The 24,025-nt window shown below is 43.1% G+C and overlaps 1 protein-coding gene across 1 annotated transcript in view; it reads left to right on the top strand.

The window, feature by feature from the left end:
- LOC109993587 (uncharacterized) overlaps window positions 1–24,025 on the top strand; it is a 50,425-nt gene that overhangs the window by 5,920 nt on the left and 20,480 nt on the right. Inside the window, exons 3-10 of the mRNA XM_065951577.1 lie at window positions 2,694–2,877; window positions 4,541–4,981; window positions 6,282–6,758; window positions 9,824–9,976; window positions 12,532–12,732; window positions 14,992–15,068; window positions 16,771–16,861; window positions 22,117–22,344. Coding sequence (XP_065807649.1) covers window positions 2,694–2,877; window positions 4,541–4,981; window positions 6,282–6,758; window positions 9,824–9,976; window positions 12,532–12,732; window positions 14,992–15,068; window positions 16,771–16,861; window positions 22,117–22,344 — 1,852 coding nt within the window. The remainder of the gene's footprint in view (window positions 1–2,693; window positions 2,878–4,540; window positions 4,982–6,281; window positions 6,759–9,823; window positions 9,977–12,531; window positions 12,733–14,991; window positions 15,069–16,770; window positions 16,862–22,116; window positions 22,345–24,025) is intronic.

The following is a 24,025-nucleotide window of genomic DNA, read 5'->3' as shown; positions in this document are numbered from 1 at the left end:
CTGTATCAGAGCCTGGCTTCTGACACGAGCTGATAATCAGATTTACTCCCCTGAATCCGCCGGACTCCACAATGCGCCCCACTGTCGTCGTCCCCCGCTTCGCCATGCAGCATCCCGACCCTTCATCCCCCCCCCCCCTCCTCCTCCCCCACAGCAAAGCTAATTACACCCCGCAGAAACACAAATCTCCATGATTTAAAAAGTCACTCTTTTTCAGGGGTTTAACCTTGTTAGGGCCTAAGCCTGGCTTTCTTGTGCAGCAGCTCTGTGAAGAATTCTCTGTTCCTGCAGACGCCGGGACATAGACACACTTCTGTCTTTGCTCGCAGTCGTCCGCCTGTCAGGGGGTTCACTCGGAGGCAGTGTAATTAAGTGTGTGTGTGTGTTTGAAGGAGCACACGCAAGCCTGTCCTCTGCAGGCCATCTGGGACTCTGACTAACTAATAGACTTCCTACATTCATCGAGGCAGCACTTCTTGTACATCTCAATCAGGGAGCTGTTGACCACAAACAGGCCCGTAATGACATTAGGGCAGTTCTGGCTGTGTGAGGACAGCGTGTGGGCTGCATGACGCCAGGAGGTCAGCCTGTTTCCTGGAGGCCTAGGGGGCCCGAGGGAGCCCACACCACGGTTAATGGTGTCTATAGAAAGTACTGTATTACCTACTGTCTCTGATGTCCTTCTGACATGTTGCGGTAAAAAAGTACTATCGTCATTTTAACACAGATCAATACTTTTACTTGATTCTCTGCAAATATAATATTGAAGCTAATGTGTCAACACAGTAGACAACTCAGCATTTGGGTCATCTTTAGTATTTAAAGATGGAATTTAGACCACAGTAGATATAGGCCCTTTAGAATTAAGTTGTATGAATGAAACTGATTGCAGTTTTTTGCCAGCTGCAGCTTTAAACTTTCTCTTTAATGTCAGATCTCTCACAGTAAACTCATCAGCGTGACCGTGCGTGATAAGAATCGTCTTTGTCCTGTAACCGTGCGTCTGATTGTGTTTGCGTGTGTGCATGCATTAAAAAGAGCTTTCGCGTGGGTTGTCATGACGCACACTTCGTTACACACACTCGTGCCCGGACCTGCTCTGCAGAAAAGGTCACAGGTTTTGACGACACCAGCCCCTGAGTCTGAATCCTCACAAAGCCCCCCTCAGCCTTTTGACGGGAGCCTGAGTGACAGGTAATGAGGAGGAGGCCGTAGGGGATGAAGAGGAGCAGAGGAGGAGGAGGAGGAGAGAGGCCTCACTTCTTGTTTGGCTTTTTTCTACCTCACTTCTGTAGCTCTTTACATCACAAGAATGCAAATCTTTAAAGCCTCCAGATCTGAGGAAAGCGAATCAGCGGAGATGGTGCAGGGATTTAAAAAGCTGATCCTCCCTGTGTGAGTCACAGACAGTGACCCCACCTTCCTCCCCCATTTTCTCCCCTCTTTTTTTCCGTCTGTCTGAAGGTCCCCTGGTTCATCACTGTCTGCATTTGGTGTTTGTTTTTTATTGTGTGATAAAAGGGTGAGGAGCAGAACTACAAGTCAAATAAAGCTCTGCGTCTGTGTGCCGTCTATTACATTTGTTTGCTCTTTTGTTTGATGAGTCACCGGCTGCAAAGCTGGACTGGTCTTCACTGCTAAGTCCCTCCACATTTCCAATATTGACCTTCCTGCTTGCTTTTATGTCCCATGTCAACTACAGTGTACTCTACAGATGTTTATCCCTCAGGATCATTCTCTGCCTCCTCTCTTTGAAGGAGGACAGAGGTTGTGAGTTTTAAGAGGAGAAGCAGCTTTGTGTGCTGACTAAGAGCAAGAGAGATGTAATCTGTTGAGTCCACACAAGGGGGCAGTAGAGGCACCATGCATCATTTGAATTCTCCTCCACCAACAGTACAGCAGGGTTTCTCATTTTGTTGTGTCATGGGACACAGATGTTTCTCTGAGTGAGTTCATTCTGTGTATCGGTGAGCACACAGGGCTGTTCTCTGTTTGTCAGTAAACAGGTGAAAAGGAAGAGTTTGTAACATGAAAACAATACAGAATCAAATAAAAAGTCTTCTTTTTTTTTGTTTTAAATTAGTTGTGCTAAAAAAACAAACAAACAAACACTCACAAACACCAACATTTTGTCTTGCTTTGATTTCTATTTGTTAAAGTTTTTTTTTATCTGGAAAAAAACATTTCCAGTACTGATTAAACTTTTTGTCTATTTGATTTTTTTAAATATATATATTATTTTGTTTATTATTTTATTACATTTATTCTAAGACTTTCTTTCTTTGATAGATTTTTCTCTTTTTCTTTTTTATCAATTTCTTTTTAATATTTATAGTTAATCATTCCTAAAAAAAGAATAACAATAAAACCTGAAAATTTCACAGCTGCTGTTGATTTTGGGTTGGTTTTTTTCCCTTGAAGGTTTATTTGTATTCCTTCTGTTTATTTAAATTTTGTATTTTAATGATAATCTGATATTCCTGCAAAATATGCTGAACTTTTATTTTCTACTTGTATAATTTTCAAATGTTTGAATAAATGAATTATTAGTTTATATACATAAGTACATTATATTTAACAAGTAGTACATTCATTGTATGTTTTTAGTTTAAGTCAAAGTAGAGGTACTGAGGGGATTCGTAAAGTCACTTTTACAGATTTGTTTTTCACTTTTTCTCTTTATTGTCTTTCAGGCTCACGATCATCCAGATCATCGTCCTTTGTTTTGTCCTCGCTTCTTGTCGCACATGAAGGCTCGTCCTGAGGATCTCAGACCTCCTCGTTTCCTGAGCTCCAAGTCCAGACAGCAGCCTTCATCTCAGGGGAGGAAGTCGATAGCACACACTCTCACTGCCCTGAAGACACAAACACTAGAGGGTGAGGCTTATCAACAAAACACCTGTCTGCTTTCACACCATCACAGCTCCACCAGGAGGAGGCCGCCGGCTCCTTTTGACTTCCTCTGCTCTCCTCATTAACACTTTTTTCTCGCCTTTTCTTCCTCTGCTGGAGCAGTGGAGGTAGAGGCCACCAGGCTCGTCGTTAGCTCTTAATCTCTCTCTGCGGTTGTGTTTGGTTAAGTGCAAATCTCCTTTCTGGCGAGGAAGTCCCCACAGCGCCGCCCTCCTGGTGGTCCTGGTGGAGGGAGTGAAAGAGCCCGAGGCCGGGGGAGACCTGCCGCTCCTTTCAGAGACTGGCCTCTGATGTGAAGGCATTTTTTCCCAGCACACACCTCACACCACAGCAGGGCACTGCTTTCACCATGCCCGTGTGTGTGTGTGTGTGTGTGTGTGTGTGTGTGTGTGTGTGTGTGTGTGTGTAGCAGAGGAGGGGGGCATTTCTAATACTAATTATTCCACCATATGGTGGCCGGCTCCCTCACAATCGCCCTTAACCCCGCAGTCTGAAGAAACGTGCTGCGCCTGACGCTGTGGCTTTGCGCTCTGACACATGTCATTCATATGCACATCAACACACACACCAGTTCATGTACGCTTGTGTGTGTGTGTGTAACAGATGGGTATGGCAGGGCATTGTAAGAGGAGGCAGTGAAGAAATGTGCTCTCCAATGCTTTCTCTTTATCCCCCCCTATGCTGACTCCTCTCGGCTGTAGACCCCCAGGAAACAAGAACAGATTGTCTGACACCCTCCACCCCCCCACACACACACACACACACAAAACACACACCCTCTCAGTGGTCAACAAAAAAAACAGGAGGAAAGAGAAAGAAAGGGGTGTGCAAAGGCAGAGGGGGAAGAATGGAGGAGACGAAAGGGAAATGGGCGGCGCTGGAATGAGTTGATGTTTGTGGAGGAGAATCTTGAAGGGATGAAAGGAAATGTTCAGTAGAAAAAAAAGAAGTGAGATAATTAAAATGTTAGGTACAGAGAAGGATGGATATAAAACAGACCTGTACCTCACGTATTATCCACATGTGAAAGACTGATTTGATAGACTTTAGTTATCACTGGCCAAACAGTTCCACCCTTCATGTCACATTTTTAAAATTTGTAAGTTTTCATAAAAGTTGCTGGATATTGTGCAAAATGTTTGTCAATCAATAGAAGAGTAGACACACTTTTTGTTTTTGAAAACCATCCAGAGAGAACTCTTAGAATTTCCTAAATAACAAAAGGACACCAGTAGCTGACCTCTATTCTTCCATCTCCATCAGATGTTAAAGATTGTTTTTGTACTCACACCCCTGGCTTCAGGTCTGATTACTTTTCTGAATATTGAGTTTGGAAACAGGCAGCTGCTCCAGCGGGGCGATTTCTCGCTGCCTTTGTTAGCGGGTCAACCCTCCCAGCAGGGGCACCACTGTGTGGACTGAGCGGAGTGGGAATGAGAATGTCACAAACAGGCTGGCAGTTTTAAAAAAATGACCCACGCCATGTTGACCAATGAAAAACTGCCTTTGAAGCATTCTTTGAACGGTGAAAAGTGGCTTTCATGGGGTCAGTGTTTATAGACTGTTTGGGTAAACTATGGTGTTTATTCAAAAGGAATGTTTTTGCTTTTGTTTTGTTTTTTTTAAGGTAACTTCCAACTTCCAGACAGGAGAAGAAATGTTGTGCCGAATCAGGTCGGAGGAAGACGCTCAGCTGTCGTCGTCCCCTGTCTTCCACTTGCTGCTTCTCCACCATCAGTCAAACTTAGTCCATCACCTCCCCACCAAAACACCCCTCACCTCGACTCAAACAAGCCCGACACTGTGCAAACATCGCCGCCATCTCCTCATTCTGCTCCAGAGGAAAACGATGACGTTCAGGAGAGGGAGAAATCACCACCACAACCTGATTTGGTGTCCATCACCGAGCCAGACTTGAACGAGGGGCTCGGACCTCCTGGTACAGATCGATCGCTGTCTCCGACCTCTGTGGTCTCCGACGGGTCCCTCTCAGACTTTAGTCGTCCTCATTCCAGCCTGTTCAGCCGCAGCACCGACCTCGCCAGCGGCAGGAGCAGCGTCCTGTCTGGTAAAACTTCTACAGGGATATTTTGATTTAGCATCAGGAGTAACTCTTCTTCATATCGCCCTCAAGATGAAGGATCATTGCTTTTTTTCCTAGTAAATTTAAAATGTTTATAAAAAGTGCATATCATAAGTTCCCTGTACTCGATGTAATGTCTTAACATTGCTCATTAAATTCATTATTTAGAGCAGCCATTCCCAAACTTAAGACTGCCGCGGCCCACTTTGAAATTCAAAAGTACGCCAGGGCCCGTTATAAAATAAAAATTATGACTACAGCTTTCTCTTTCAGTTAGGGTAAATTATTGGACATGACAACATGACATTATGACAAGATAGACACAAAAGTTTGCTAAACAATATGTCCATGAATAGTCATGACACGCCTTACTCATCACTTAAAGGGTTGACTCATGGTGAATCATCATTATTGTCATATTTCTTTATTTGTATACTTGGTGGAGGGCTTTTTGCGGCCCACCTGCAGTACCCAACACGGGGCCCACACTTTGGGAAGCACTGATTTAGAGATATATAACATATATTGGAAGATGGCAGAAATTCTCCATATATCCATGATTTCCCAGTTTGGGATCAAAAATAATGCATCCATTTCCATCCATCCATCCATCTATCTAACAAACAACCCAGCCATTAAAACAGTCCATTTATACATCAATTCATCCATCCCTTCCAATATCTTTACAATTTCACAAAGTGGGATCAATCCCCATGTCTCCACAATTTCCAAATTTGGGATAAAAAATAATAAATCTATCAATCCATCAATCCGCCTATCCACACATCTCCATATCTCTGTAATTTCTCAATTTGGGATCGAAAATGGCCATCCATCGATCTATCCATCCACCTCCAATCTCTACAGTTTCCCATTTGGGATCAAGTCCATCTATCTTGATGTCTATCAATTCACAAATCCATGAATTCATTCATCCAAATCTTTAAATCTCTTTCAATCTTTGACACTATTTTTTTTCTTGATAAATGACTGATGAAAAAAGAGTAAAGAGTAATAGAAAAATGTAAATACAGTTTATTTCCATGATAAGACTTTGACCGCGACCTGTGCAAGTCCAGTTCTTGAGTCCTGGGCTCATGAAGTCTGACGAGGACTTCTAATTAGCAACCTGTTTCTTTTTAGGTTTAAGATAATCGTAGAGAAAATGATCTTCTTTACATGGGAACTGTAGGTTTGACATTTCGGGGACACGTACAGTGACTTCAGGTGGATAATGTTGTGATCGTTAAAGCTGCCGTCTTGTTTTCCTTTTGTTGTTTTTCAGGAGATATCACAGACCTAGAAGCCAGCGTTTGTTTATCACCACTCCATCCTCGTTCAGCCATGTCGTCACCTTCAGCTCCTAACTCTCCAGCAGGATTCACCCCTCGCCAATCAGCCATGAACACTACAGCTACCTCTAAACTCTACGAACCAGAAACGGACTCCTGTAAACCCGTCTTATCTCGCTCAGCTTCAGTAGTCAACTCCCAAACTTCCAAACCTCCGAGCAGGTGTGAAAGCTTGACAGAGAATCAGCACCAGGCTGCGTCAACAGATCCTGCTCTCAACCCACATTTGGACTCCGATCCTGGCCTTGTTACTTTGGCTTTCCCCTCCGCTACTTGGTCCTCCTGCCCAAGTCCACTAGGGTCAACTCCACCGAGCTCAGGCTCAGGACCAAAGCTGACCCCCACTGCCTCTGTGACTCGTCTGGAGTCTCACCGCTGGCCGGTCCTGCCTCCCATCTCCCCTGTCAGAGGTGAGAAACGAGCTCTGGCCACATATGGTCCGTTCACAGCCTCCTCCCTGCACACGTTCTTAGAGGCCCGATTGTCCTCGACATGGCTGGACATCCCGTCGTAGACAAAGAGATGAAGCCAGACGCAGAGAAACCCAAAGCCTGCTTCCATAGTGAGGCGTTCTGATGCTCCTGCCCCCATCAACACATTATGAAAGCGTCCCTGTCTGCCTGTTTTTTGCCACCTCCTCCCACCCCATAACATATAACTCAGAAAGCTTTTCTTTCTGCTCTAAATCAGCGACAGAAAGGAGGGCTTTTGATGAAAAGCTGGTACCGTTTGATTCCCCGTTCAAAAGGCGTGAGGCCCCAACAATAGACGCCGGGGTGCCTACCTCGTGTGCCGTGCCTCTCAGCCCGGGCTCCCCGTGCCTACACTATTATCCGGGCTCTGAGAGGGAGACGTGTAGCCGATGGTCATAAATCCACATTGACCGCCGTTCGCTGACGGCAGAACACTGAGCTCGGCCGCCACAATAGAATACCTCTGCAGCTTTCCTGCGGACGCTAATTTACCATTCCCAATGGGCATAAAGGACGGGGCCAATGACATCTGACTCCTCCGGGAACTTTATGAAAGAAAGCAAACAATGTGGAAATTGTGTAGGGATTTTCTCTTTTTCTATCAGAGACAACTACTGTTCTCTGCGTGGCGCTGTACCGCAGGGAGGCGGGGAGGGATCACGCTGTATCGTAGCACGCTGTTCTCTTCACAGCAGACACAGAGCGAGTGTCACCGGTTCATTTATTTCCCTGCAGATGGAGGCCACTCGAGCTCAATGTGGCCTCAATGTGGCAGCATGTAAAGCTTAAAGGATAAGTCTGGTTTATTACAACTCGGGTTTATACTCAGGAGATTTTGCCATCTTTTCTTATTGTTAAGAAAACATTGTTGAACACGGCAATACCCTGAAATGAAGACTGACAGGTGAACACTTGGAAGAGTCCGGCCAGATAAGCTAAATAACTTATTTTTTAAAGTCTTTATATGTGATTTTTCACACTTAAATGTATAAATAAAGTATATCCTCTGAAAATAACTCTGTGAGTCATGACTGTCTACAATGGGTGTAACACCCGAGTCCCACTGTCTGTGATGCTTTCAGAGTTTTCAGAGTCCTATCTTCAGTTTGTTTACATCGCCCGGACGGCCGGCTGACTCCTCCCCTCGTGTATAAAAGTTGTTTAATTGAGGGACTAGAGAAAAGAAGAATAACATACTGTACTCACTGCTTAACTGTGTTTCTAGATCACGCTCATTTCAGGTAAATTTACATGCAGTGTGAAGATACCAGCATAATAAAGATCGCTAGCATTAGCATGCTAACACAAAAAATGCTGCGCGAGTCGTTTTGGTTTCATGCTGGTGCTCAAGGGCGACATCTGCTGGATCAAAAAAATCGCACATAAAGCCTTTAAAAAGTTAAAACACCAAAGATGTCTGATATGATCCTACATCGTGAAGGAATGTGTGCTCTAAAACTACAAAAAACTACAGGAAGACAACTTAAAACAAATCTGTCTTATAACAGCTTTTAGAACACAATCTGATACTCATAACTGTATTTTACCTTAATTGTCAATTTGAATGCACCTACAGTATGCACCACCAAATAGGGACGATGCAAGCTGAGGCTGCAAGGAGAATGTCACACTGTCCACAGAGGCAGAACGATGCAATGTCCTACAAAAAGCAGTGCTTATAACCCTGTGTTTTGGACGTACTGTATATGGCAGTCTCCTTATTCCTCTCAGCCCTTTCTGACCCCTAGCATGATTTTTTCAAACCCCTTACAATCCAGAGAGCGACCCTGAGCTGACCTGTTTTGAGCAACATCTCCAGGGTGTAACTGTCCTCCACAATGAAGCCTGGCCTGGCTTGGCCTCTCTCCACTTTGGGCCTTTTTAGCCCCGTCGCTGTGACCGGGAAAAAGAGAGGGCTACATGCGCACAAGAGAAGGCGTTGTGTGCCTCTAACGCTGTCATATCAAACTCTCTGACCCCTCACATCTACCCTTAACCTCCCTGAAAAACCTCGCCCTGACTCAGTGCGGCCCTGCTCTGCCTGAGAGTGACAGCTGAGTTGACGGCAGCAGTACGCTTTGAAGTGTCGAGTCAAGTCCCTCCATTGTCTCTGCGAAGGAGAGCGCAGAGCCGCTCAAGTGCACAATAGTGCAGTGGTGTGTGCGTGCCGTTGTTCTCATACTTGACTGTGTGAGGGTGGCTCCATGTGTACATTTAGACTTGTCCGTGTGGGCAGACTCGGAGGAGCTGAGTTTGCCTTTTTCCTTTTTAGAGCCTCTGTATATATTATCCTTTTGTGCGGGGCCAAGCTGTTCTGCATCTCTAATGTGAGAAAAGCCTCCACAAGCCTCTTTCAGGACGACAAAAAAACACCACCCAGTGAAACAGTTTCTCTCACTAATCCTCTGATTTCTTACCCCGACCCGACTGAAACTGTTTTGTTTTGACGGTTAGAGAGGAGATAAGTAATTACTGATTATCTTGACAGTTTTTTGCCTTTCCTTTGAGTGAGTTATTTTGGTAATTAGGGCTTAAGGAGAGATGTTTTAGCCCTGTGTTTATTGGGACTACTTTCACCCTGAGGTACGACTGTAACGCCGCCGTAGACCTTCATACCTTCCCTCAGGGGCTTCACCCAAGGAGGTCTTGAGTTTTTTTTTTACTTGTCAGAGTGTTAAACCTGGAAGGGACAAGCTTTAACTAACCCAACAACAACATCCAGCCTAGATTTATAGCCTGATAGCTGCATCAAGGAAACACCCTCCAGGAGCTGTAGCTTTCGGGCTTCTTTGTTTTTTTTTGTAAAGAAAGAAGTTCATTTTTTAAAAGTAGATTTTATAATTTTCCTAAATTGCTCATTAAGTTCTCTCAGTGGTTTTTATTGTTATTCATGAACATCTCTGTTGTTTCCTTTTTATTTCCTAATGAAACAACCCGCTGTGCCCACGTGTATCATGTGAATCTCACCATCAGAACATGATACACCCACTCTGATGTTGCAGGACGCTGCGGCTCGGCGGCCTCGCGATACTCGGAGCTCAGCTGCACTCAGTCCCGTGTGTTCGATGAACTGGAGGCTGTCGCCCCTCGGTCTGCATCCGGTCGTTCTCTGGACGAGGCGTTTGACTCATCCTGTCGTTCTTCACCTGATAGAGGTACACACACACACAAACACACACCTCGTCTAATAAAAAGACTCAACCACCATGAAATCTGGTTCACAGTGTCATGGTTTCCTCAGGATGATTTCTACAGACTTATGGAATATTTGCCTGATAATTTACTTTTAATCAACATTTTTTTGGGTGAACACAACTTTTGTTATTGTGTTTGGTACAGTGATTGTTTCAGTCTCTATATTAGATTAACCAGATACATGTGCACTCGGTCTGTATCAGCCCTTGTTGGCCAACAAAAACAGAGTAAGTGTGTGTGTGTGTGTGTGTGTGTGTGTGTGTGTGTCCATGCCTGTGTTAGGATAGCATGTGTAAAAGTGTGTGTGTGTGTCCTGGAGGTGGTTCAGTGATCTCCTGAGAGAGACATTAGCCAATGAAGACTTCCTCCACCTCCCTCATAGCCAGCTAATCCCCGACAAGGTGTTTAACCTGCTTGCTTGACCTGGACCTCCATGCGACCCCGAAGACCTTTGCCCCAAGGATGTTTGGAGGATCAGGGTGTCCGCTGCCATGACAACCACAGAGTGATAAAAATCAACCCAGGGCTCAAAGACAAAATGCTTTGGCACTTTGTGAGCTAATGCTGCAGACTGATTTTTATCAGACAGTCACAAGAAGCACATTTTACATCTGTAGGGGGGTGAGGGAACTGAGCCATTTATTTAAACATTCTTACTTTGATTTGGCACACAAGAAGAAAATTACTTCATGGAAAGAGCTATAAAACCTTTTTGTATTATAAAGCACATTTAAAAAACCGAGTGGGTGGTAACACCTTAATCACACGCTAAGTCATTTGTTATCTGCCACTTTGTTTGCTGAGTGTCTCTGGATCTTGCTGCTACTTTTGGCTAATTGTGCGCTAATGCCCGGCCTAACTGAAAGTGTGTCCTCTCACATTATATTACACACACACACACACACACACACACACACACACACATGCACAGTTATCCCTGGGATTTCCTCTCAACGACTCCTTCATTTGTCTGAACTGGCTAACAGTTCCTTTTTTTCTCACCTGAGCGATTACTTTACAGAGTGTCAGCACACCTTGAGACACCCACACGTGTCACTTCCCAACTGAAAACCCTGAGCAGAAGAATGTGTGCGCGTGTGTATGTGTGTGTGTGTGTGTGGAAGCAGATTGGTCTCTTTGCATCACAATTTAATTGAAAGAAACTGAAATCTTTCTGTCTGTGAGAAGTCTTATATATATATATTTATTTATATGGATATGACACTTTTCTGCAGTTTTCTGGGATGTTGCTGAGAAAGTGCGTGTGTGTGTGTGTGTGTGTGTGTGTGTGTGTGTGTGTGTGTGTGTGTGTGTGTGTGTGTGTGTGTGTGTGTGTGTGTGTGTGTGTGTGTGTGTGTGTGTGTGTGTGTGTGTGTGTGTGTGTGTGTGTGTGTGTGTGTGTGTGTTGCGGGGTACCTGCAGCAGAGCGTGTTGTGTGAAATCCCCTTTCGAGAGGAATGGCAGCTCCACACCCAGCCAGCGTGGGCTGAGGATTTGCATGGGCACCGAGCCACAGTGTCACTGATCCGCTTTTAATTGGGTGTGACGATGAGAACTCTAGAGCTGGGGGGGGGGGGGGGGGTTGTTAGTGGTGGGGGTATTTGGGATTGTGTTGAGAGAAAGCGTTGTAGTTTACAGTAATTTCCTAATCCAGTTCAACAAGTCATTCAAGCCAATTTTGCATCATTACCTAGAAAGGTCAACCGTTGTAATTTTCCAACATGTTTCCATATATGGAGGTTTATTGTCTGATTATATATGATATATATTTTAAAGTATTTTTTTCACCTTTATCGCACGTAAGTTCTGTATGTATTCGTTTTTTTGTCCTCCTCTAACGTCGCACATCTAAATAATACAAGACTTTGCGTGTTTTTGCATACGCTGCAGCCGTGTAATTATTAAATAGCAGGTGGTCTCTGCTCACAGTTTCTTCATGTTTACATTTCAAACACACGGTCCATTATTATTTAGATTTATATATGTCCCATTGTAAAGCTACAGCCGGAGCTTGTTTGTTTTTGACAGTTTTTTACGTCACCTCAGGGTTTGTTTGTTTTTTCTGTTTGAAATGTTCCAATACTTTTTCAAAGATTCTTCAGAAAAAGACAATCAACACTCCTGCTGAACTTGGAAACTAACCAAATCCTAAACCAAATCCACTTCATTTAACGTTCAGAAAAAAACAACAAAGGCTATGTTTGGTTTTCTGAGGGATCACTCACTCTGCTCGGTCACAATTGAAAGAGTTCAAGCATTTCTTCGTCTTTTCCTTGAATGAGAGGGAAATTGGAAGATGGACAGATGGATGAGTCGGCTGCTTTTCATCCTGAGGGGAACATGAACCTGGACACCAAATTTCACGGGGGAGCTAATTGGGATGTCTAAGCTTTCAGTTTATCGCCTGCAGATATGAGCTAGTGATGGTTGTGACCCGAAGAAAGAGATTAGGGATACAGCCACATTTCTTCTACTAATTCAGGCTCTGTTGCTCCTTCTGCTCCTCTCCCTGCAGAGCTGTCTCTTGGCCTGGCTGCGCTGACTGTGGGCTGTGACTCAGGGAATCTGGGCTCAATTTCCCGCGTCCAGTTGCTTCTTCTTGACAGAAACGAACCCGAGACTCTGCCGAGTCCCTCTGGTTATGAAGACGAGCTGTCGCTGGAAGAGGACTGGTCTGACATGAGGATGCTAGACGATCCAGAACTGACTTCAGCAGGTATAAGCCTTCATGAAGCAGTTACATAAACAGATTTAAAGGAACAAAATCAACCACTTTTTAGAATAATTCAAATTTTATAATAGCAACAACACATAGTCTGCTGACGAGCTTTATCAGTAGCCGTCCACTTAAAATAAAAATAAAAGAAACAAACAGATGACATTTTAAGATTTACTGTATTCTCCTGTCCCATATAAGAACTAAAATGATAAGAATTCAACTCCATAGTGAACCAATCTCCAGATCTCAGTAAGACAAGGCAGATATTCAGACTATGGGTGGAAGTGCAGTTCATAGGAATTTCAGGAAAAGTAATGTACACTCAGTTTAATCCCAGGATTAAACATAATCCTGCAGAAATAACCTGATAGACTTGATACACGCTGCGTGTTTAATACCAGCTGGAAACTGAACCAAGAGAGGAAGTTAAAGCTCAACAGAAGAAAACTTGGCTTCAGCATCAACTTTCTGTCTTTCTATTTCAACTTTTTTTTTTTCTCCGACCACAAGTTGCCAAAATAACTTTGATTTATCTGCAATCGTCTGAAATCTCAAATCACTTTTTTGTTGTTGTTGAGTATTTACAAAAAACAACTTTGACTGGCATGCAATCTCAGTTAACGGAGTGTCAACCCTGCTGTGACAAATCTTTCTGACAGTTTAAACGAGATCGTTTGATAAGCAAAAACCGTCACTTTAATAACTGGGAGCAGTCAGACAGGTGTGTGGCTGTGTTTGAGGAGAAAACACACACACATGACCAGACGGTGGGGGGGGGGGGGTGAAAAACAAGACACTGTAGGTGTGTTTTCTCCGTCCGCGGCCCGGCCTTGAGGGCAAAGCGATGCCTTTATGGCGTCGAGCGGCTCGTACTTTTAACGAGCCGTGATACCGCCTCTCATCTGCTCCCAGGCATGCCGCTGCGAGCTCTTAACTGCTTTTCCCTCTTCAGGTGTGGCCGCTCGGAGGACGGTTTATAGGGATATCAGGATGTTCCATATTAATAAAGATCAAACCGCTAGAGTGGATCATTAACCGGGAAAGTCCGACTCAGATAGCAGCAGAGACCTGGAACCAAGTGCTGAATACATAACAATGGATAAGAAGCGTGTGCAGCAAAGTCATTTAGTGCAGCGCCTGTTGTTTGTAGTCTGATAACACATCGCAGAGAGAGATAAACACTGAAGGAGTTTAAAGGTTCAGCTTTACCACTTATAATAAGAAACATCTCTTGACTTGACTCGAGCGGTATGAAGCCATGCAGAACATTTTATGGTCATTTTTATCAGGTTTGAGTGTTTGCTCTAAATATAAAAAGTGTAAACAAAAACACCTCTTTGCACAAAGTTTCCTGGTTTGGACCAGAGCTTATTTTATTATTAAGTAGTTCATGCAATATGTCAGACTGTTTTCCTCAGTACTGCAGTCAAATTCACATTAAAAAAGCATTCGGTCACAGAGAGTCGGAAAATGCAATAATCTTTCAGTTATATTCATATATACAAACTTTTTAGTTTTTGTTTTTTTAAGTTATCTGAGGTTTTTTTTCCAGCTCTTGAAAACGTTTTGTTTATTGAATCACGTTCAGCACCAGGACAGATGTATGCACTGAAATCATTTCAAGAATAATGCTGCCGTACCGCTACTTTGGATAATCCGTAGACCTCACTGTGAACAGCAACACCTTTAAATACCTTTAACCTGCATCGTATTGGCATGGCTTCAGAAATCAAATCAAGGGGGGAATAGAATGAAATCATTCTGCACATGGTTTAATGTCATCAGTGGAAAGTATGAAAACCAGTTTTTTTTTTTTTTTAATGTTCTGACTCAAAGAACAGAAATTAGAACCATTGTGTGTTTGTTTTGTTATTCATGCATGCATGCCACTAATGTTTACAACCAGAGTAAATCTGTCTGACTCCTTCCTCCCTCTGTGTCTCCTGAACAATATTAGCACCTGGCACGCTTCTGCAGACAGGTGCTCGTCTGGGGTTTTGTTGCTCCATTTTTGCCATTATTTGCTCAGAGATTAAGAGTCATAATTGGAACTAATACTCGACATTACTCATATCTGAGCACACACACTCCAGCACAAAAGAGAAGTGCATTTAAGCGTGCGCCCGGAGGCTAACACTTATGTACACATGTGCACTGACTGCCGCACACGCCTACCTTCGCCTGCACCACGACTACAAACGCACAATTGCGTCCTCTCCTCCTTGCTTGACGCTGTGTCCTGTGTGGTTTTGTCAGGTGTCTCGAGGCCCCTCACAGCTGGCAGCGGCTCTGAAAGGTGTGACTCTGCAGGGAAAGTCCATGAAAACAAATCGGTGAGTGCTTGCTGCTGCCGCTTTTCACTCTCTCTACCCCCCTCCTCCGTTCATCTATCAGATTTCCTCCAAAGGGAAGGACTGCGCCTTGTCATGCACAAACACTAGACCTCTAAAAAAATTCAACTTCTTCAGACAATAACCCTGAACCTGGCACACACAGGGCCCCTTCCACACAAAGACCCCCTTTTGCAAACTTGAACTGGCATGCATTTATAACTGTCATTCCGGTAAGACGAGCCAAATTGTTGTTGATAATTGAGACACAATATAACAGAGGGCACGCGGCGTGCAGCAGGTGTGTGGTTAATCAGTCACGGGCTGCAGGAGGGGGGTGGAGAGTTCGGGGGGCTGACTGTACGGGAGCAGGCAGCTCATTGCTTTAGTGCAGGAGGGGGGTACGCTCGGCTAAACGCCCAACATGCTGGGATTCTTTCAGAGGATGCACCAGCACCAGGATCAGACGGGGGGTTTGGGGGCCGAGGGGTCAGAGGGGTAAACAGGGCTTGTGCATGCTGGGCTGCAGTGGAATGGATGCAGGTGCTCCACGTGATCTACGATTAATCTCCTCTTTATGACGGATGAGAGAGAGCCCCTGAAAAGCATGAATGAGACTAGTAAACCCCCTGCAATTATGCCAAACCACAATGACGAGCTGGAGTGCTCACGGCTGGATTCATACGACTATTTGCATAAATGCACCTCACAGAAGCAAGAATACACACAGTGGATTATTTAGAAAGAAGAGAGATAAATATTTAGCCTTTGGTCAATTTGGAGCAGGAAAGTGGGAGGAGCTCTGGTCTGGGTTAGAAGCACTAAAAACAATGAAGATTCCCAGTTAACCCCAAATGTTCTGAAAAAGTGGAATTGGAAAAAATCAATGCACAGACGTGTGGTGTATTTATTGAACGCTATACACATTGTAGTTGCTGTTATTAGGTTTCTTTAACACTCTTGTTTCTTTAACTGACTTCTTCCATAACCACTAAAAAGTGACCACACAACAATATTTTATGCATTGAGTCAGCTCGGTTCTTTATGTTTATGCATGCAACCACGGTAAAAAAAAAAAAAAGGGGTTTTATATTCTCATTCTTAGTTTTTATATTTTTTTATATTTTTAGTGCTTATTTACTTTGTATTTATATAATATTGTGTTTTTTTACTCATATTGTGTGTTTGGATAACCTGCTGCTTTAACGCCACAATTTCCCCGCTTGGCTTCAATAAAGTAATTCTATTCTATTCTATTCTATTCTATTCTATTTAACTTCGACATCACTTCAAACCAATACACCTCACTTCCTGTCTCTTGATCACATGATGACAGAAGTCTTATAGAATGACAATGTATTTTCAAAATAAAATACAGGAATAAGTAAACGTTTAACAATATTCCCAAAATAAAACTGAAATGTGCTCCTTCCTTTACTCCAGCAGATCATATCTTTCAAACAATAATTAAACAAATGTATTACAGGAAAATGTTGCTTTCCGACAATGATCTTGAACGTGCAGGTTTTGCAGGTGTAGCCCTGAAAAGGTAAATGTGATATGTTCTGAAATAGTTCAAATTCAATCCTTGATTTTTTGCTATTTAGTCTTTGATGTTTGCAAAGTCAGAGATTGATTTCCTCATTCTCTGTAGCCAATGGCAGACCATATTTTCCAAGAATGCTTTTTTCTTGCTTTATTCTAGGATCAGTCTGAAGGATGTTCAGGCTCCCCGTCGTCATGGATCATAGACCCGAGTCCATCACACAACATGTTCACATCTGCAGATTCTCCCTGTAAGTCCAAAATAGCAGCACTGTGTCTCTTAACTGTACCTATGAAATAATCTTTTACCTTGATCTGTGTGCAGCCACAGCATATCACCTCTGTGTTAAAAGTGGAACTCTCTCCTAAGAGCCTATAACAACAATACTTAATCAATACAAGAGCCCGTCCTCACCATTAGCGTCTGATCCGGTAAAAGCCCACTCAGTCCCTGTCAGCTCTGGTTTATTAGGAGCCATTGTCTCCTCACTGTCAGCGCTGTGTTTAGCGTTCCCTTGTCTCCGGTACACTTAAGCCCGATAATCCTTGTGAGGACCAGCTGCCTCAGAGTATCACCTTCACCTGTGTGGCCGGCTTGTGTACCTTCATGAGTGATGGTGCAGAAGCTTACTGTACAGACTGCAAACACTGGAAAGCTGACAGCGACGGGGAGGGAAAAGGTCAGGGGGAGCTGTCGCCACATGGAAATGGTGAGCTGGATTCTTTTTCTTCCCCCTTAACATCTTCATTAGGAGCATAGACTGTGATCGTGTTTTGTGATTTCTCGCTGGTGACTCACATGTCCAGACTCATTGTTCTCTCTCCAGTTTTAAACAATAAATCAATCTTTATTTATACTGGAGATAATATTGAGGGGCCACACATGTTAATAATGAAATTGAGTCAGTTACAAAAGCAATTAAAAGACAGATAATAAAGCGGCATAGGATCCAGAAGACAGATTGAAAAAGGCCATGTAAACCGCTGCATAGATGAATTATATGTATCATATCATATCATCTTATACAAATCATGTCATATTGTGTCTGTCGTATCGTAGTGTATCATATTGTATTGTATCGTAATTAGGGATGTCGAATGATTCAAATTTGTCATCGCAATTAGTCGATCAAGGAACATCATATCGTATGCTATTCAATTGTTTTAGATATTCTAAAGACACACCTACAGAGAGCGACACCTCTTCGCTGTTCGTTTTGGATCTTTGCAGTGAATTATGATCTTCAACTCCGTCTGTGTTCCTAAAGAGGACGAGTGACTACCCTTCTTATAGAGCGAGGTTGATTTATTAGCCTGTTAAACGTATACAGTCTTAATCCATTGTCGTAGTTCACAATGACTAAAATTCCCTAAAGCAGCTTTCTAACTTTTACAGCTACTTTAACACGTCGCCTTCTGCTTAACTGCGCGGCCAGAGTTAAGTAACTAATGAAAAGAGATGTCACCCGGAGGATCTTCCTGATGGCTGTTGTACTCTGACCTTTTAGAGGCCAAAGGCATGGTCACTCTCTGAGGAGGAGGGAGGAGGAGGTCATCAGCAGGGCGTGGAGGGGTCAGTCCTGAGGTCACACAGTCTCTAAAAGATGCCCAGTGTGCGGGGGTGTCTTTGTGGGGATAGGTGAGATTCGGTTACCCAGGAGGTGCAAGAAGTTCAACCTTTTGAATGAAGCTTGGAAGTAATGGAGGGAATGACCCCATTATGACTGAAGTCAGAATGAGACAGCTAAGGCAGCGGGCTCCGTTTTAATTAGGAACTGTTCATCTGTTCGGCTGATTCACATTGTTAAGCAAAATACAAACTTTTACTTTAAAGGTGCACTATGTAGATTTGGTATAAAAATGTGAAATTCTGTGTTATATTTTCTGAAGTAAATACACAAACTTTCTGAACATGTATACCACAGAATATGTACACTTCTCCAACTTTCAAATTTCTCTACCAAAACTCCATTGTGCACCGTTAACTTCTTTCAAATTTAAAGATCAAATATGAGATTTGGAAAGGGTCACTCATATTGACACACCAGCAGAGAAATATCACAAAACTAAGAACGTCCCTGTCATGCTAAATACCAACTTTGTGGCTTCAATTGAGTGACCTCCAAAAAAAATTGCATCCTAAATTTTTCCATAATTCATCTTAATATTGATGGTCATTAAAAAATAAATATTTTATCTAAATTTGGAAAACTTTCCACAGGCTGATTGTCGACCACATGATGAACAAATTAAACTTGCAAATGACTTAAATCAGCTCAAATGCCTTTATATTTATACACCTTGGAAATGTATTCTAATTATGTTTACTGGCTTTATTGTCATAGATAAATTGTCCACATTTCTCTGGATCAATCTCCAACAGTTTGAGAGATTCTTAGACTAAACTTGCAGCCAGGAATCATCGGTGTAAGATGCCCCCCTGCTCCCCAGCGAGGCTCATGATGAGACCTTTGTCCATCTCGGCTCATCAGGGATTCATAGGTGGAATAATCCCTCCCCTCGTAATTGTTTCATGACTGTTTCCCCGCTGCCCCCGGTCACTCAGAGCTCCCCTCCAGTGTTTACCATTCAGCTGCTACTAAAGATGTTAGCATCCACATGAATGTAGCGATGTGCCAGGGCCACAAAGAGCACTAATCTGAACTGGCTCTGGTGGATTGTTTTGGGGGAAAAGCTGAGGAAGCTGCGGGACAGATTAAGGCTCCAGAAAGACAGAGATGGTGCAAGGAGAGATTAGTCATGTACTAAGCAAGGATCGTTTCCCCCCCCAGAGGACCACACACTGACAGTGTAGCCATGTCACCATTGTCTGTAAGCCACCGCTGCTGTGGACTCATTGGCTATTGTCTCTGAAATCCTCTAGCGTTCCCTCCCCTCCCAAAAAAAAAAAAAAACTGGACTCAAGCCCTTTTGATTGGCACTTGTCAGGGCTGATAGAGAGAGTGACGTGTTGGGAAAGGCTTCGATAAAGGAGGCCTGAAAGGGAAAATCCCCTCCCCATGAATAATAAATTGTTGAGGATTTTCCTTTTTACTCCCATTCGTCCATTCTTTCAGGAGATAGAGAAGTGAAAGGCTCTGGGTGGCATCAGTGAATAGCCTCGGCACGCTGATGCTCATCCCTTTCTCAAACACGCAAAAAGAAAGAGGTACAAGTCCGACCTTCTTGCCTCTGCCTGGTGCGCTGGATGCTAAAGGGCAGGCGTTGTGTGTTGGAGAGAGCCGGACAGAGGGTGGGCGGTGTGTGTGTGTGTGTGTGTGTGTGTGTGTGTGTGTGTGTGTGTGTGTGTGTGTGTGTGTGTGTGTGTGTGTTTATTGTCTTGGGCAGCCTTTTTTCGGGAATCAGCGAGGGGATTTGACTCGGCCTCTCGCTGCCAAATCCAGCTATCTGCAGTGTTCAGATGCTGCTGTTGGTATGGTAACCTGCTCTGTGTGTTTTAGATGGGCTCTTGTTTCCAGATTGAACTGACCAGTAATCAGTGCGGTGCATTCATGGATTAGGCCGTGTTGGAGGTTAGGATAGGAGCTTTTTTTTTTTTTTTTTTTAATAAAGGACCAAAAACCAAATCCTGAATAATTTGAGTTGTGTGTTCAGCTTTCTTTTAAAGTTGTCTGGTCTGGACTGAGGGTTGTCACAATGCCAGAATGTTAAACTTCAATATGATACTATTACAAATCGATTTCTATACCTTTTTCGTTACCATGGCAACCAATGCACAAGTTCTAGGCCTGATTTTTTTGGGGGGTTTTATTGCAGGAAAAATGCAAACAAACTCTTTCACACGGTCAACATTGCACACGTATGTTGGACATGTTTTAGATCTCTGTGGATTAAAAAAAAAAAGGCTGAAGGTCTGCAGTGCTGAACACTTTTACGACCATTATCTTGACTTAAAGATTTGAACCAGTTCTTCAACGTTAGGTCACTGCACAGATCATCAGAAAAAGGACTAATCAACAAACCTGACACTTGATTGATTGATACAGTGCTTTTTTTTAATCAAGGAAAACCTTCTGTATTGTTGTAATTTTATGGTTTTTACCATTCAAACTCCTTTTTGGCATGGATCTTTCAAGCACTGATGTAGAAAATGATCGTTTTTTAAATCCCTTTAAAAAGAATATCTTTTGATATTGATTGTTTTGAGCATACATCATCAGATAGTTCATATTTATTTACCCCATGAAGCTCTAAAAGACAGAGACACAGTATAATTATTTGGTATTCCAGCTTTAGGTCAGAAAGTTGTGCAGAGACTCTTTCAAACTTTCTGTGTGTGCTGGACATCTGCAGTTATACCCGAGTCATGCAAAGTTTAAGACTGAAATGAAGTTTTTAGGCTTAAAAGAGTGAGGGGAAGTCTGTAGTGTGTTTCTGTAATTGACCATATTGTGTTGTATAATTGTTGCAAATATTTCCTGTTTCATCAGGAGGTCGTCTTTTAGCTAGATATGCAAAACTTGTTGTTCAGTTGGTGGAAATATATTCTTTGTTTTCTCCTAAGTTGCATCTTATTGAACTTTCACGGCCATCGTCCCTTTTGGCAATAATTCAATCTAAGTTATATTGTTATTATAAAACATTAAAATGAAAAGTTTCACATTTTGGAGAGCCTGTCTCCCCACATCATATGCCCCAACATGCCACTGTAGATATCTCCAGCGTTTCAGAATGATCAATTCTGTGTTCTGAAGATGAATACGTTTCCTCATCCTGTCGTCTGTGTTCGGTGACATTGAGGCTTGGACACCGAGGGCTGACAGGAGCGTGTGATTGTGTGCAGCGTGGTGGAAGACGGCCCCCGTCCAATGAGACATAGCTCCATCAATCTGAGCTGCTGACCTCTGCGCGCTCACTGACGGGACAAATGAATCCACGGCACCACGTCTGATGAATCTTGCTGCCTGTCGCCTACTCGACCGGTCAAGCTTTTCTCTTCGTTATGAATAAAAACCATCTCCAAATGTTTCAGATTTAAATCATCGCTCACTTTACTTATACAAGTAACACTTGTGTTTCAAAATGTGGAAGAAAAGAGTCTGAAAAAAGTCTGATTTCAACTGTTGCAAAAGACAATCAGAGCGCTCCTTAAAGCTCAAGTCTGCATTGCTGGCGAGCTTTGTCTCAGCGCTGGAGTGTATTCTGTGGACTTTATATTCAGAGATAATGGGACCCTTAATTGGCCGGTCAGGGACAAAATGGACGGCTGTTTAAGGTTCAGGAAGAGCGTCTGCTGCTTAGTGAGACTCTGAAAGGACTGAAGGGAGATGTGACTGTGGCATTTAGGAGAACAATGTGATGACATTTAGTGTTTATTAAAGGAGCAGAAATGGCTTCTTAGTGCTTTTTACTAAGTGGCTTCTTCCACAGAAACAAGCATGAATACCGATGTGGTAATGTGTTTTTTTAAAAAGTAAAAAAAAAAACATTTAAGACACGGCAAAAGACTTCATTACTCATATTTATTTATGTTGTATTTCTTCAGCTTTCAGTGCAGATGACGGCGGCCTCACTGAGGAGGACTCTGATCATTCGGGACGGAGGGACCAAATTGAGACGCCAACAGGAGAAAGGAGGCCTCACCTCAGCCCTGAAGAGAAGGAGAGAAGGATGGAGGAGAAGAAAACAAAGGCCCTAAGCATGCTCTCAAAACTGCAGGATGACGCTCCTCGTCAGGCGAAAAGCAGCAAAGGTCGCTCCAACTTTGAGGACTGTGAGTCGATCATCTTCAGAAAATGTGTTCATTTTATTCCCTCTCACATAACGGGTGATTTTTTTTCAGGCCACACACTATGTGGTTTTATATTTTTTAATATATATCTTTTTAAGTTGCATTAACTGCTTCGTCCAAAACTTAAATTCACAATGGTTTCCAGGTTCCATGGCTCCAACTGGTTTTGGGGTTCTGGAGTATTTTTGTCCTCACTTTATACCTCGTCAGTCAAAAATGTAAAGCGGTTTGGACAAGTTCACATTTTCAGGTCTGAAAATTCAAATTCAAATTCAAAGAAACTTTATTTGTTCAATTCAAAGACACACAGTTGCAGTAAATTAACAACAATGCAGGTAGACAAAACATTTTAACCTAAATATAAAAGAGTCAATTTAAATACAACTTAAAGCTTTAACTTAACTTAAAGGAGTAGATATAAGTGGACAGTGATCGGACTAACAGATGTTAACAGATGTAAACAGAACTATGTGCAGTAAACGAGAAATACATATATATATATACAAATGTCAGGTAAATTGTTAAGACTCCATTGGACACCATGTTGAATAAAGGAAGGTGCTTGATGTGAAGCATTTGGTTTGAATTTGATTATTTTGAGTGTTTTTCAAAAGTAAAAAATCAACTGTTTTCTTTCTCTGCAATGTTTCCTCCCTCTTTGTCGTCCAACACTCTTCTTTGCCTCTTTTTCACACCAAAGACAATGCAGGAAAAACAAAACACCTGACGCACTAACCAACACGCCTCTCGACTCCAAAAATGTCCCCTCATTTACGACACTTGATTTTTTTAGAATTGCCTTTTTTTTCGAACAGGAGTTTAGCCAGGAGTTCTCCAGTTTCCCTCGAGTGCCTAATTTCTGGCGTCTAAGCCTTTGTGAGCGCGCCGAGGCTGGCGGGGTCGGACAATAAGCATCCACACCTCAGGTCAAGGCTGGAGGGTCCGGCCCCCCCTGCAGGGGTCAGGCAGGTCAGAGTTGTCCTGTGAGTGCTGGCACACATGAATGGGACTGATTGGACCGGTTTGTCCAGACCGTAATCAAGCAGGATGAAGAAACCCTGCAGCTGGTCTCACTACTCTTATTGTACCACGAGGTTGTTACTGATGGAGAGCTTTGTTGGGTCACAGGAGCGTAGACTTAGGTTGTGTGTGTGTGTTTGATGGTGTTTTTATGTATATAGAAAATGAGTGAATTTGATGTAAGTACACATCTTCTTTTAGAGCGCTGGAGTTTCTGCTGCGATGGGGTTAGTTTGAGGGACGGGAATCGCAGGGACACTCACAATACAACTCAGTGAGCAGACACTTTTGTAAAAGGCGACATACATCAGAGAGTAAGTACAACCAGGCGCGTCTCACCCGTGGGTGTTGTGGGTGTTGCGACACCCACACTTTCACTGAAACGTAATTTCATCCCCCCCTCACACTTTTTTTGGTCAAGTAAGATTTATTAAGTGACAATTAAGCAGCCAATCGTAGCTGTTCGGTTACAGCATTTTCTCCTCTTGGTTGTTCTTTTAGCTGTATTTATTTACTCCCGTAACTTTACGATGTAGCGAAAGTCCCCTTTGCAGTTTTTCAAAATAAAAGCACATTATATATGAAGACCGGAAATAAAGAGACCGAGGCATGAGGCAATAAGAAAAGCAAAATAAAAGCATCA

Source organism: Labrus bergylta, chromosome 23, assembly GCF_963930695.1.
Source record: "Labrus bergylta chromosome 23, fLabBer1.1, whole genome shotgun sequence".
Lineage (NCBI taxonomy): Eukaryota > Metazoa > Chordata > Actinopteri > Labriformes > Labridae > Labrus > Labrus bergylta.
Note: the sequence above shows the minus strand (reverse complement) of the source record. Positions and strands in the feature narration are given on the sequence as shown.